Here is a 14,158-nt window from a genome sequence, read left to right as displayed (position 1 = left end):
TACCTAGAGTGTAACTTTGCAAGAATGAGCACTGCATTAAGCCAAGTAAGTGTAGAGCAATGTAAAATCAAGATCAGCTTCACTGCCCATAGCTCTCATCCTTCCACACAAGAGGAGCTACAGAGAGATTTACTAGCTACGACATGCCTCTAGCAGTTCACAGGCTGTTGTCAGCAGTGCAGAATATACAGTAACACCCACTGCATTAACAGAAAAATGGAAAACCTAATTGATACAAACCGGCTGTTGAAAATAGGATCTTGCTTTTGCTAAATATGGTTTAATTGTGATTTGAAGGTAAGAAGGTAGCTGAAAAAATTTCTACAAAAATGCCATTCTGTGGTTCCTTGTGTGTTCTAGCTTGTTGATAAAATCTGCTCACTTCAGCAGCAAACATAGGGGTTTCCCAGCTGACAGCTGGAGAAGGATAGGGTGGATTCTTTCACACATCTCTGATAATAAAAGCTTCACAATTGGAACTTAGTTAACAGTTCTGCTATTTCGCCAACAGGAACAAAATCCAGCTTACGCTCTCAGAAAGTACTGGCTCCATACTGGTGAAAGAACATAGTACCGGCATGATCTTCTTTAATGAATGAAATGATAGAAATTTTGCTGAGGTCACCATGTCTATGCGATCAAGATTCATATAATGCCCCTTTGGAGTTGAACTTCCCCTAAAATCTGTTTTTTTTTCTCCTATTCAATCAACATACCATTTTTGGTTTGTTTAGGAAAATAATGTTCTTGGGTATGCAGTGGTCTGTTACTCACATGTCAAAAGAACAAGGAAGAGCAGCACGTAGGCAGATAACAAAAACCAGAAGGTTGTAATTCCAGGCTTTACTCTTACAGTAATCATCATTCTACCTTTTAATAAATTATCAAATATAACTCTGCTTGAAGAAGGAAAGGAAAATACCATAGATAGGAATCTTGTTGCGAGCCACTTGTATCAGAGAGTAGCAATTCATATGAGTTGTTCTAATCAAGCTAATGGGGGAAAAAGCCACAAATAACATGTCTCCCAGTATAACAGGTTCCTAAGTTATTTTATCTACTTCTAATTCTTGGAATGATTTTTCTTGTGTAAGAATAAGATAAAAAAGATCAGTATGTGATGTTGGTGTTATTATTTATTGTTGTATGTTAATATTATCACTAACAAATACAACAGGAAGGCTGCTTTTTTGAGCAGAATTAATACTGAGCGTTGAGAAGCGGCCCTGCAAGGTCTTCTGCTTTTGAGTGGCACTGCAGGATGGAAAACATAGTCTAAAATGAATTATAGGAAGCAACTGAGAACTGCTTAAAAAGAGAAAGAGGTTGTCAAGTGGAAAAGGTTTTTTCCATCTCATTGCATTATTTGCAAGTAATGCTCTTTCATCAATCATTTTGAGCATGATGAAAACATGGCTCTTTATAAAGTACATCCTGTGTTTAACATATGCAACAATATGCTGCTGTTTAGGATGCGAAGTGATGTAACCAAAGGAGAAGTGTAAATTGAACGTAACTACCCGTCTTAGAAAGTATTCTAGAAAACATCACCTTAACTCCCGCCTTCATAAAAGTTTCAGGGATTTTTAGTAACCATGAAGATCAATGTTTTTTTTATATTTCTTATGGTTAGAGAGCTAAGGTCTTGAGATTACCTGCAATAAATATAAATATTTATTAACATGACCACTACTATGTATTTTACCTTGTAAGCTACCACAGAAACAATAGCTACCTGCGTACACATTTAATTGCAAACTCTTCATGGAGATGAGGTACCCTACACTCTCTTTGGAAGGTCTCTTTTTTTCCCTTTTTTGTTTTTTAAAATCTGAACTCAGAACTATTCATCTGAAACACGCCTGTTTACTCTTTATATATGAGAGATTATAACACTATGATTTACTGCTTCTCCTGCTCTTTTCCCCATGACATACTGAAGTAGGCAAAAAAGTCATTACCTAATCTTCTTGCAAGTCCAAAGTCAATGAGTTTGATACTTGTACCGGTCTTGTTGACGCACATAATATTTTCTGGCTTCAAATCCAAATGGACAATACCCTGCTTATGGATGTACTGAACTCCTTCTGAAATCTGCCTCATATATTTAATGCACTCTCTCTCTGTCAGTTCAAAGTCTTCATCAATGATTCGTTCAAAGAGTTCTCCTCCAGAAACACTAGGACAGACAGAAAAAAAAAAAAAAAAAAGAGGACTTCTGTAGCATTTTCATTTTGGGAGTAATCAAGCTATTTCCTTTATACAAATACAGATAGTTCAACCTTTCAATAGCACTTCAGGACACAATCTATGTGCTGCAACGGCATTACAAGGACCACTCTGTTAGGAAAAATCACCTCTTATTGTGTGTGGTATAAGTCAATAGATTTTTTTCCTTCTGAAATATTTCCGCAGGTCAGGACTGCGGAACACTCACACTAGTATCCCAGACAGTGGGCACACAGACAGTTTTACATCCCACCTTTAGCATTTAGCCACCTGCTAAAGTTGAGAGAGGAGAGGCTGAGAATGATAGAGAATGGCTGGAGAAGGAAGAATTCAAATGATACAGTTAATGCAAAGCTCGAAGGGTAAATTACTGACCCAAGAGACTCAAAGGAAATTGCCTCCTTAGCTTTAGCAGGACAAGGATTTAAACTACAACTTTTTTGGTCCTGGTATTTTTAACTGAACCATCATCACACTGCTTGTAGGTTAATTCCAATTTTATGCTTATTTATGCTATGAAATAATTGCTCTTTCCAGGGTAGAATTTCCTGGATCAAATTCCTTCCAGAACTAAAGCGAGACATTTTTAATCTAGATATAATAAAACAAAAAGTAAATTGTGATTGGTCTTTTTCTGAATTCTGAGTAATCACTTAACTGGTTCATCTGCTCATGTCCAAAGATGGCAAATACTTTTCTATATGTATGGGTCATTCACCCACTGCATAAGGGTGCAAATGGTGAAAAGCAGCTTTGCTTTTAGAAATCTGTTCTTAAATGAAACGCTACATACTCTTTATGTGGCTTAATATTTGGCAGCATTCCTGCTGATTGCCAAACGTAATTGCACATTTCACTTACAGAAGGAAAACACGCAACTGAAAACTGGCTTTGCAATGTTTGCAAGTTGTCAGATATATGGTAATATCCCTCATGTATTAAACTGAAACATCTGGAGTTCTGGATGCATTTGTAGCTTTGACTATAAGGTTCCAGAAAATAGATAATTAGAAATGCTACTGCAGTTTTCTATTAACAAGGAACCAATAAGAATAGCATAGGCTTGACAGACTCAGAGGTAACACTGCATTATAGCATGTACAAAACGTAAAACCTATATTATGGCTACAGCTGTTGGATAAACAGCTCTGAAAATTCTGCTATCAAGTATTTTGTTACTTCAGTAAGACACCAGCATGCAGGTGTTTATGAAATTATCCGTATGCAGAATGTTTGCAGCTGGAGCATGCTGCAATTCTAAAGTATCTCCATTCTAATACTAAAGACCATGGGTTGCTTTTTGACTGTTTAACCCAGATAATGGCAACTCATTTTTAATCCTAAAGTATTGGGCTTTTTTTTTTTTTTAGATCCCTAAATCCCAGAAACCATACTATTGTCTCCTGTACAACTTTTTGGCCTATCTTTGAGTAATGTATCTGCATCTAAGACTTTTTTTTTTTTTTTTTTTTTCCATTTAACCTAAGACAAGTAGACATTCTGGTAACATCATTAGATTAAACTGTAAATGTGTTTATAGAACACTTTTTTTAGAGCCAAACTGGGTTTCATTTTTCCCAGGTCAGGATGCTGAACTGAACCAATGCTGTTCAGGTACTGCACACATATGCAGGAAGGAGTCTTCACGCAATCACCACTGCATCAGAATCTAAATGCCTGATCAGGTCAATGAGATTCTTTTCTGGATTCTTCTCTTTTCAGTCTCCTCTAGATGAGGAGACTTAAAGTCACTTAACTCCCAATGCTGAATGCCGTTTTCAACATGCTAATATTTTTCAGATGTTCCTTTTTTCACTGAGATATCTATTGTGGAATTGGTGCATTCCTGAACTGAAAAGGAGATTACTGAGATCTGTTCCTGACTTCCAGCAAATGGCAAGTGGAAGGGTTTTCAGGGGAGGACATGTCAAATTATTTAAATCAATGTCAAATTATTAATCACTATAGTGTTTGATTTAAAATGAATGATCAAAAACTCTAATAAATATCACTTCTCTTAAAAAAAATGTTATAAGTATGAAATCAAAACACATAAAATAGTGTCATAGCATAAATACCAAAATGGGAGAGGAATTATTGGGCAAAGATCAAAAGGATATAAGAAAGATGTGGGAATAAAATTACAATGACAATTCAGGGTATCAGGAACGAAAATCCAAAAGTGTTCCTCAGTAACAGCTCAAATCTGGGTGCAGAGGGAGCTGCTAAACTCCAGCTATTGCTAAAATCTGGTGTAAAAGGAAACTGATGGCAGGTGAGCTTGAGATATTCAAAGTCCACATATTTACATTGTGATGGGAATAAGAAAGAACAGCTTGGATACTAAGAATTTTGAAAAACATGTCTCACAACTTCTTTGATATGCACGGAAATACTAGCTTTAAACCTAAAGCAGAAATAATTGCTCAGTGGCTCTCTAATGATCCAAGTGTGGTTGCACAGTAGGCCTATGTTAGGCAGGTGACAGTGGGGCTGTGACAGTGCAGAAGTGACCAAGTCATTTGGCAGGAAACGTGTTATGCCAGCGCTTCAGTACCCAAATCTGCTCCAGCGCAGGGACAGACTGTTGCCTCCTGCTTGCAGAACCCCTCCTCCTATGGCTCTCCACACTATGGAAATTTCAGTATGTGGATCTCAAAGCCAGAAATTGTAGCCACCCCAACCTAAAATCACATTTTGATTAGACTGAGAACTATTTTAAATTTGATTGTTTTTTTATATATATTTTTAAAGTAAAAAGCCTTTGCTGGCAGTGGGAAATTAATGCAGTGTAAAGCCATATGCTATTCAAAACTCTTTATACATTTCCTTGTTTTCCATTAGGTCTGCCAGCTCCCAATTCCAAGCTAAGTAGGGTTCCCTTCTTTTACTGTCATCAACTTGCGCAAATTTAAATCTAAATATAAAAGCATCGTCTTGCACACAAGTGCCGAGATTGCATAACAAGTGTTCAGTCTCTGAAACGTACCCATGCAACAGCAGCTTTCCCATAGCCTAGAAAATGGCAAGCAAGCAGAGCAGAGGTGCAGCCTCTTTTCCTTCTAACAATCTCTACCTTGTTCAACGCTTCTAGGTAGCAAAAAAGCTGCTTCTCCCTTCTTGCAGCAGACAGTACATGAAGCAAATGTGACAGAAGCACAATGACAGATGTAACTTTCGGGGAAAGACATCGCACAGATCAAGATTTAGTTTTCTTTCCAGCTGTTGCTGCCCCAAGTACGGGATCTGCACTAAGCCAGGTGCATTACAAATGATGCAGACATCACTTTTGGTCATGCACGTCATTGCTTTTGAAGTCTGACCATTGCTTTCCAACCCACACTGTGCAGATTCTTTTCTTGAAATTAATACTGGTGCATGAATGTGTTCTGAACCTCCTCTTTTCCGAAAGTAAAAAATATCTACCATCTGCAAATACAAACATACCTCAGCCGTAGCCCTGTGAGATGTTTTACACTACTGCTCTTGCAGTGCTTTTCTGCTCTTCCCCACAGTGGAATGGAATAAGTACCACAAAGCAAAAAGATTTTGGGAGGGTGAAGATATTTTTTCCATGGAAGTCAGCAACACCTAAGACAGCAATATAGGCTGTCTTCAGATTCAGCTTTGCTGAATTGTTCTTGCGATGAAGAGCGCAATGACTTTCAGAAAAAGGAGGAAATAACCCCTTCTGCAGCTGTTACTCCTTGACTATCATGGAGAACAAGGGACATTAACATTAGAGGCAGGACAAGTCATGTTTAATTAGCTTTTTTGGAAACAAAACCCCATCTTTCTACATCTACTGATCTTGATTAAGAACACTGGACGAACAATTTAGATGAACATGTTCATCTATGGAGGTTTTTAGACAGCACTCTCCTATTATAAACAATATTCTGCAATCAGAGTATTTATAGTCTCTCATAAGAAAAACACATCAGAATAATCCCTTAAGGTCTCTTAAAACCTAAAAATTGGAGACTGCACTTGACGAAAACTAAACTGCTCCCAATACCTCTTGGTTAAATTTGCCTGGGTGACTTTTTCATGGAAACTCAACTTCTTTGTTAGAATGCAGTTTGAGATTTGCACTCTTAAGCTTATCTTCTTCTTCCATGATCAGTTTGACACCAGCATTCAATTCTCCATGAAAGACAACTGACCAGAGTTTAAGTGAAATATGGTACAAGTGTCTTCTACACGTTTTTAGAAATGCCTGGAGAAAAAACACATTATCTCCTCCTAAGAACAAGCCCAAATTGCAGCTAACTTTTTTTCTTTCCCCTTCCCAATTTAGCATTAGAAGAGAGCTGCAGAAAACCACCACTCATACTCAACCGAAAAGGAAACAAACTAGACAGTAAGGAATGAAATGCTTCTTTTCTGATTTTAAAGAGATACACCACAGACTCACGCACTTTAAAGAACTTGTGTTGAATAACTGGAAAAAACTTACATGTGAAACACCAGCCAGGCCCTACAAACCCTGCAGCTTTTGATGGTCACATATGTCCAGGTAAGTTGCTATTTTTGTATTAACAATTATTTTCAACATTATTAGCTTTGCTACTGTGAGCTTCTTTATACTTACATTTCCAAGACCATAACAATGTTGGCTTTTTCTTCAAAGGCATCTACACATTGGACAAGTTTTGGATGATGCAGACAATTCATGATGCTGATTTCTTCCCTTATGTTCTCTTTTTCCTTAGCAGAATATGCTTTGAAAAATTTTCCTGCCCAAACTTTTCCAGTCTTCTTTTCAACAAGCCTAAAGACTTGTCCAAATTTCCCCCTGAAAATATATAACTATTTCCGTAAAATGTTTTTGCAATGTATGGTTCACCATGAATAACAACATTTTACTAAACATTCCAGTGCAACCACTCCAGTCAGAAATAAAAACATCATCGTAATAAGTACTGATTTTGTGCAGAATAATCTACAAAATCAACAGAACTGTGTTGGACTGCACCTGCAACTGAGCTGCAGTTGAAGAGCTGCCCCAAAACCTTCACTCAGAATTTGATTAGGTTGTTAGATAGCAAAGAGAGTAGAAAACAGCACCGTATTTGTATGCTGATATTACAAGCTGAAAAACTCATACTCGTTAAGTATAGACATCCATACATATACATGATTAATATCACACTGCAGCCCATAGACTCCTAGATTGTCCCTTTACTTTCTAATAAACAGTATTTCAATTAGCATCTTCTGTACAAGAGGGTTCAAAAAGCGAGACTCCTGCAGGGCCTCAATGCTGCATCCTGCAAGCTTCTCCATTAGCCGCACACCTCTGAAGGGGAGCTGGACAGGAAACACCTCACATACAAGATGTAGGTGACATGAGAATCCCAGCGCCAGAGACTTCAGTGCTGTTGCTTCAATTTGCTGAATACCCCCAATTCCACCTCTGTGACACATTTATCAGGTAGAAGGACGGGAAGTGGCAGATTTGTTGTGAGAAGCACGCAGGATTCCCTGCGTTCAATGCCACCAGGAGCACAAACTGCTCCACGAATATCCTGGCACGCAACTCTCATAACCACGAGCTTGAGTCCTGAGAAACAGCCAGGTTAGTCACTGACCTTCACTGAGCAACACTGTTAATGCGGTTGGGATTATAACCACTGTCAACACAGATTCTAGCCTGCAGGCAGGATAATCTTGTTATCACTAATGGATATAATGGAAATGCAAGTGCACAGCGTGTACCTCTTTTTTCAGCTAGCTTTTACAACACACAACAATGAACAAATCCTCTAGCTTTATTCATTTGTGGGCTCCACTTCCTCGCCAGAAATGAATGCAATGCCTATTTAAAAATACCAATTAACAGCAATAAAGGATCTTAATGGAGTGGAGGCCAACATACATTAGAACCTACTTTTACTGCAACAGAGGAGCCCAGCTGAAATACTAAGAGTGCAAGACACTGTCAAGGAATGAATACACTTGATCTTTTTAATTGACTGCTAGCCCTCAAGAACAGTCTGTCTTCGAAAGCACGCTTTTGTACTTACGATCCCAGTCTTTCTTCAATATTGTAGACATCTGAAACTTTTTGTTCAGTATTGATAGCAACTGTCCGGTATTCGATCTCTGTTTCTTTCCCTTCTATAAATGAGAATTAAGAACTGTGATTAAAACTTCCATGCAGCATGAATTAAGGATGCAGCTTTGCATCTGTCATGATTAAAACATGAACTTCCTACCATCATCAGATAGCTCCACTTCATCTTTAAGTTCTACAAAGAAAAAAAAGGCATAATTAATTCATTATATAGCATACAGTATAAAAGAGCCAAATTACTCATAGTAGTATGGGTGACTGGTAGATCCTAACGGCTAAGTGGAAAAAAGCAGTCAGGGAGTTTGTGCATTAGCTTCGTAATCAAAATCTACTCACCACTTCTACATCTCTATTAACTACATAATCAAAATCTGGTCACTTCTTAATAAATCAAGTTCAGGTGTTCTGCAGTGCTCAGCTATTTCACCTGTGTATTAAAAACACAGGCATACTGAATCTCTTCTAATAAATTGCTTTCAGAATGCCTTAATGAAATGGAAAAATATTAAAATCAGTAACTACACTACTGGTACAATGACAAATCTTTCTCTGGCTTTTCTATACATTTTGGGGACTGAAAAAACAAAACTAAAGGAAACTCGTACATGAAAAGATGCCTTGCAAAGCATCTAGACACGTTTTTGAGACTTGAGAAGATTGGAAAATTTGGAAACCATGCACCTTCCTGAGCATGGCTGAACTCTGAAATCACTGAGGTCCAAATGGAATCTCAGCTCTGCAGGTGTACTGAAAGGCAGGCAGAGATGTTAGCAAACCCAGTAACACAAGGCGGCGTGAAAGCTGCCCTGAGCGTCTTGCTAAAAATTTTCAAGTGCAAGAACAGTCAGTGACACAGGTTTGTGTCTTGTTCTCTGTGTTGCCTGTAGGTATGGGGAAAACGGGTTGTAGCTGCAGTGTTGTTTATATTACCTATACTGCTTGCACTTGTTGCTAAGACCTGCGGTTATGACCAGTAATTTGAGAAACTGTAAAGGTGGTTTCAGGGAACTGAACAACTCTCCCATCAACTGCTGAAGCAGCACTTTGCCACTGTGGAGTGCAATCCCAGCCAAGTGATTTATCCCCACTGTGCCAACAGATTTATATTATGATACACTAATGCGACACTCCAGACACTGTTAGGTGCTTTACATACACCTGCTCTACAGAATTACATGCAGCAGACGACAAAAAACAACAGAAAGAAAGGATAAAAGAGGAGCTGACAGCTAGTCTGACATGTGGGCATTTTGATATAACTGACCAGCTTCATCCCCCACCTTGTTCTACCACGCAGCACATGATGCTGCATGCTGGTAGCAACTCAGTGAAGTAGTTACAATGTGTTACTAAAGCCTATTGCTCTTTTTGCTTTTTGCAACACTTGCATGCCCCAGCACAGACTAGCTGGTTTGCCGTCAGCTGATGTACTAGGATGGGAGGGAGGAAAGGGAGCCCTCCCCACTCAGTGGTAGCTGTCCTCACATCTTCCCCATCTAGAAACCACACTTGCACAGAGCACATCACATTTTCCTCCCCTTTTAAGGGCTGCATTAGGGAGCTGATCCCAGCCACGCTGCCAAGTAGTTATGCCTGCCAAATGGCTATTAGACAGACAAAGAAGTCGGTTCCCCATTCTGCAGCGGCACTATATTGAAGATACAAGCTAGAAACCTTTTGGTCTACCAATGAAAGCCTAAATTAGATAAATGAAACATATCTGAGCTTGGCAAGCTCTGAGTAGCTGTGCTAAAATCTTTCTCAGAAGTGAGTCAATGGTACTAGATTTTCCTCAAACATGGCAATGTCTGCTTTAATCCTCTGTGACACATGGCCCTATTTCAGCAGCTGTTTTCTCTGAATCTACAGTGAAAAGTTTCCCATGCCTTTTTTCACTAGGATTTGATTGAGATTGCTGATGTCTACTAGCCACCTTAGTATAAAAATCAGTAATCACTCTTTCTGGCAGTAATGAAAAATCCTTAGTTACTCAGCTACGTGTTTACACAGATGACAGTTTGAAGTCCTGACTTTCAGAGGTGCTGAACGCATGCATTTTCCACTGGCTTTAATGAGAACACTAGCTATGCTCTTCACACTTGAAAATCAGACTTTAAATGACTTGCCCTTTGTCCACACTAGCTTCAATATCAAGAATAGAAATCAAGAAGCACTAGCAGTCTGAGAACTGCTAAGACAAGCACCCTCCTGTAAACAGAAGGAATCTTCTTTTCACCCACAGCAATTTTGTTGTTAATTTTCTGTATATGTCACAATGATTCATACACTCTCTAGTCTTTCGGCATTAAAGTCTATGTAAGTAAACGCTTAGTTTTAAAAAGAAAAATAATTTGTTTGCTTTGGTCCAGTACTATTAATGTCAGCTCTGGGAAAAGCAAATGTAGGGAAAAGCCCGGTCTCAACTCCAGAAGGTGTCCCTCCTGCAACTAAAGAAAGAGGGCATTCAAACACAGGGAATTTTATTATGAAGAGCCAGCACTGCCTAGCTTACTTCCAATTTTACTGCTACTCTTAAAGCTATTTTCCTCCTTTTGAAGAGAAGCTGTATCTTGATTTGATTTAATTTTCAAATCTGTAGAACAGAGGAGAGCAACTTCTCAGAATACATCCAATTTAGCATTTGAAGAAGAATATGATGTCCTTCTGTTTGGAAATATCTGTTGAGTGATTTTACATAGCTGTGTGGTGCTGCAGCACTTTGCTGGTGCTTACAATTAAAACTCCAAAGCCCTGCATACACAGATAGGGATGGAGAGATGCCACGCCAAAGACAAGTCCCAAAAGATAATATGGCAAAATGCATCATTCTTGTTCCCTCTATTGTGGGGCTTTTCAGTGTAGCTTGACTACTGAAATGATCCTTATATTGTTGGTAGATATGGGTGTGCACATTCAATATATTTTTTTTTAAAACAGTATCGATATTTTTGTGTGGATTAAAAACTTTTGTACCACTTTCAGAATAACTTCCGAAATGCTCCAGCTCTTCCTATTAGGCCCTTGATAAAATCCTAAGCAAAAAGTAAGAGATGAGAGACACTGAAAAATACATTTACAAGCATGTGCAACTGAATAAAAATATTCCGCTTACTTAGCTCAAAAATCCCCCAAAAGTATTTTTAACGTCCATATAATACTGCAAAATCAACACACACTATGAGATACAAGTCTGAAATGCACCAGATCAGATGTATTGGGGCAACACGACTGAGGTTTTTCTTTTGGTGCTCTCCCATGCTCGGATTTGAAAGATGGGAACTATTTCTAGGAAAGAGAGGCTAATTCAGCTTCCACTTACAGATTCAGTGCTTGGCTACCAGCAAGCACAGAGGTTGGGATAGCAGTTTTGACTTGTTTTTCCATGATGTGTCCAGTATAAACTGTAATGAATGCACCAGTATATTTCAGGTAAGCCACTAAACATCAAATGAAAGGTCTGAAAGTCACTTAGGTGTGAAAGGTTTCATCTCCCACTACTTCTGCACTGAACTACGGAAGTTTGTCAGCAAGTATGCAGACAGCAAGACAAATTATTGGTTCTTTCTCAGAACCGGGTTTCGGATCCAGAAGCCAGGTTCCCACAATAGCTGCATGCAAAACATATTTGCACAGACACCCAAATGAAGCTTGTGACGGGACATCAGCACTTACAGCCAGCATATGCATTCTTGCACACCGGCACATGTGAAAGAGCGTGTACAGCTGCCTGGCCTCACTGGGGAAGTATGAGGAGATGGTGTAACGCAATTTGGGTATTTTTTTAATTTAAAAACTAACCTTCTTGTTTCTCTCCAACTTTTACCAGCTCGGATTCTTGACTGGGCTCACTGATGCCATACACATTAGCAGCTCGCACCCGGAATTTGTACTCCCTGTCAGCCTGCAGGTCCTGCACACTGAAAGATGTGCTGCGGCAGGTAGTGAGGTCTGTCCATTTGTTATCCACTGAGTTCCAGATCTCCACGGTGTAGGACTGCACAGCACTTCCGCCATCGTAAGAGGAACCGTACCACGAAAGAGTGAGGGATGAACTCCGTATGTCTGATGCGCAGGGTGTTCCAGCAGGTGGGTCTGGTTTATCTGCAAAGATGCATATGTAAAACACATTAGATGAAATAGTGAGAGTATGAGGTAAAACTGTCGTTAGGATGTGAGTGGCTCTAGCTAACAGCTCAGTTCCCTCTATCTCATTGCTCTGCCTCAGAGGGTTGTACTCAAGATGAACGAACAACCATGGCACAGGTACTGATTCCACAAGGGGCTCAGCATGGGCTGTTCCGTACCCCGGGCGCCCTGCTTAGCCCTGCTGAAGCCTATGCCCTTCACAGCTATCATTATAGGAACTATTGAGACTACAGCCACAGCTGTGTCTGCAAGTACTGGAATCAACTCTCACAAAGTAGCTCAAACCTCTCCTTGGTTAACCTCTTTAGTGGCTCACTGCTGTCAGAGTCACCATGGCTGTGACTCTCTCAGTCCAGCTCCTCTCTGCTGCTCCCATGCTCCAAGGACACTGCTCACCTTTTGCAACCTCAAAATGAGCCATTAATCCAAGTGTAGCTAGGTATCAGGGATACCAAAACCATTTTGTTGGCACAGACACACAGATCTTCAACAGCAACAATTTTGCCTGTCAACAATTTAGTGAACTTCTTTGACTGTGTGCAATTTTTTAAAATACAGTACATTTTTTGGTTAAAAGAATTCAACTTAGAATTTTCATTTAAATATCGAGAATCTATCTCATATGGATTTCGGAAATTGTTAAGGAGGTGGAACATACAGAAATTTTAAAAATTTTGAACTGCTATTCCCCATGTAGGGGCTTGCTCCTAAAATCTGTATTTGCATGGACAGAACCAGCATAGCCAGAAACTGGTATGCAAATGAGCAACCAGCTATGCAAGCCTCCACACAATTAAAAAAACATGTAGCTATATGGCTTTCTCAAAACTATTCTGAACCATTAAACTAAGAGTTATTGCAATAAATATTCTCCTAAGATAGAAAAATGCTGACTTTTTAAATTATTTACTAAAAAAAAAAAAAAAAAAAAAAAAAAGAATTATGAAAGATAAGCACTTCCAAAGACTTTAAAGGGATCAAAGTACCTTCCCTGGGAATAATCCTCTCAGAAGTAGTCTAGCAGAACCTACAAAATAATGATGGTAATATTGATCTGGATGAACCAGTGACCAAAGGTTGAATGTGAAGTCGAAGAATGGGATAAAGTGATAGAAGATGAAAACAAAAAATAGAGTAGGTATGAGATGATACAAACAGTGGTTACAGATCAGTAAAAACCATAGCAATAACTAATATGTCAAGGTAAAAGCACAGTCACATACAGCATGCAGAACAAGACAAAAACATCAATTTCTATCACTGTACCAATGGGCAATTGATACAATTAATTAATTTGATAACTTCAAATAATTTGGCAAAAAAATTTTCATCAGTCTTTTCTGTTCTTTGCTTGAAATGGCAACCATCTCACTGAGATTTCCAAGCACATCCTATATACTCATGCTCAAAATAACAAAGAGGAACAGATAGGACAGAAATAAGAAAATGGGGTTCTTATACAAGTATTCAACCATTAGGTAACCTAAGTGGGTTTCTAAGAAGGAGTTTAAGGTATCAAACAAGGTATAATAAAACCTTGCCTGCATTTGTTTTTCTAGTGCTCCATTGCTAAATTGCACAGAGAGTCCTACAAATAGCTTTGAGAGGTTTAAGTATGACAAACTGTTTCTAGCCAAATGAGCAGAACAGCAAAATCCCACGTAGCTGTGAGAGCCGAACACCCAGTCATAAGGACACAGAAAA

General features: G+C 38.9%; 1 protein-coding gene across 1 annotated transcript in view; it reads right to left on the bottom strand.

The window, feature by feature from the left end:
* The window catches only part of MYLK (myosin light chain kinase), a 151,559-nt gene that overhangs the window by 17,970 nt on the left and 119,431 nt on the right, over nucleotides 1-14,158 (bottom strand). Inside the window, exons 21-25 of the mRNA XM_062578956.1 lie at nucleotides 12,107-12,409; nucleotides 8,451-8,483; nucleotides 8,259-8,352; nucleotides 6,824-7,027; nucleotides 1,962-2,179 (exon numbers count right to left, since the gene is read on the bottom strand). Coding sequence (XP_062434940.1) covers nucleotides 1,962-2,179; nucleotides 6,824-7,027; nucleotides 8,259-8,352; nucleotides 8,451-8,483; nucleotides 12,107-12,409 — 852 coding nt within the window. The remainder of the gene's footprint in view (nucleotides 1-1,961; nucleotides 2,180-6,823; nucleotides 7,028-8,258; nucleotides 8,353-8,450; nucleotides 8,484-12,106; nucleotides 12,410-14,158) is intronic.

The sequence above is a fragment of the Rhea pennata genome, chromosome 6 (genome assembly GCF_028389875.1).
Source record: "Rhea pennata isolate bPtePen1 chromosome 6, bPtePen1.pri, whole genome shotgun sequence".
NCBI lineage: Eukaryota > Metazoa > Chordata > Aves > Rheiformes > Rheidae > Rhea > Rhea pennata.
The sequence above is the reverse complement of the archived record's forward strand: the minus strand, read 5'-3'. Positions and strand labels throughout refer to the sequence as shown.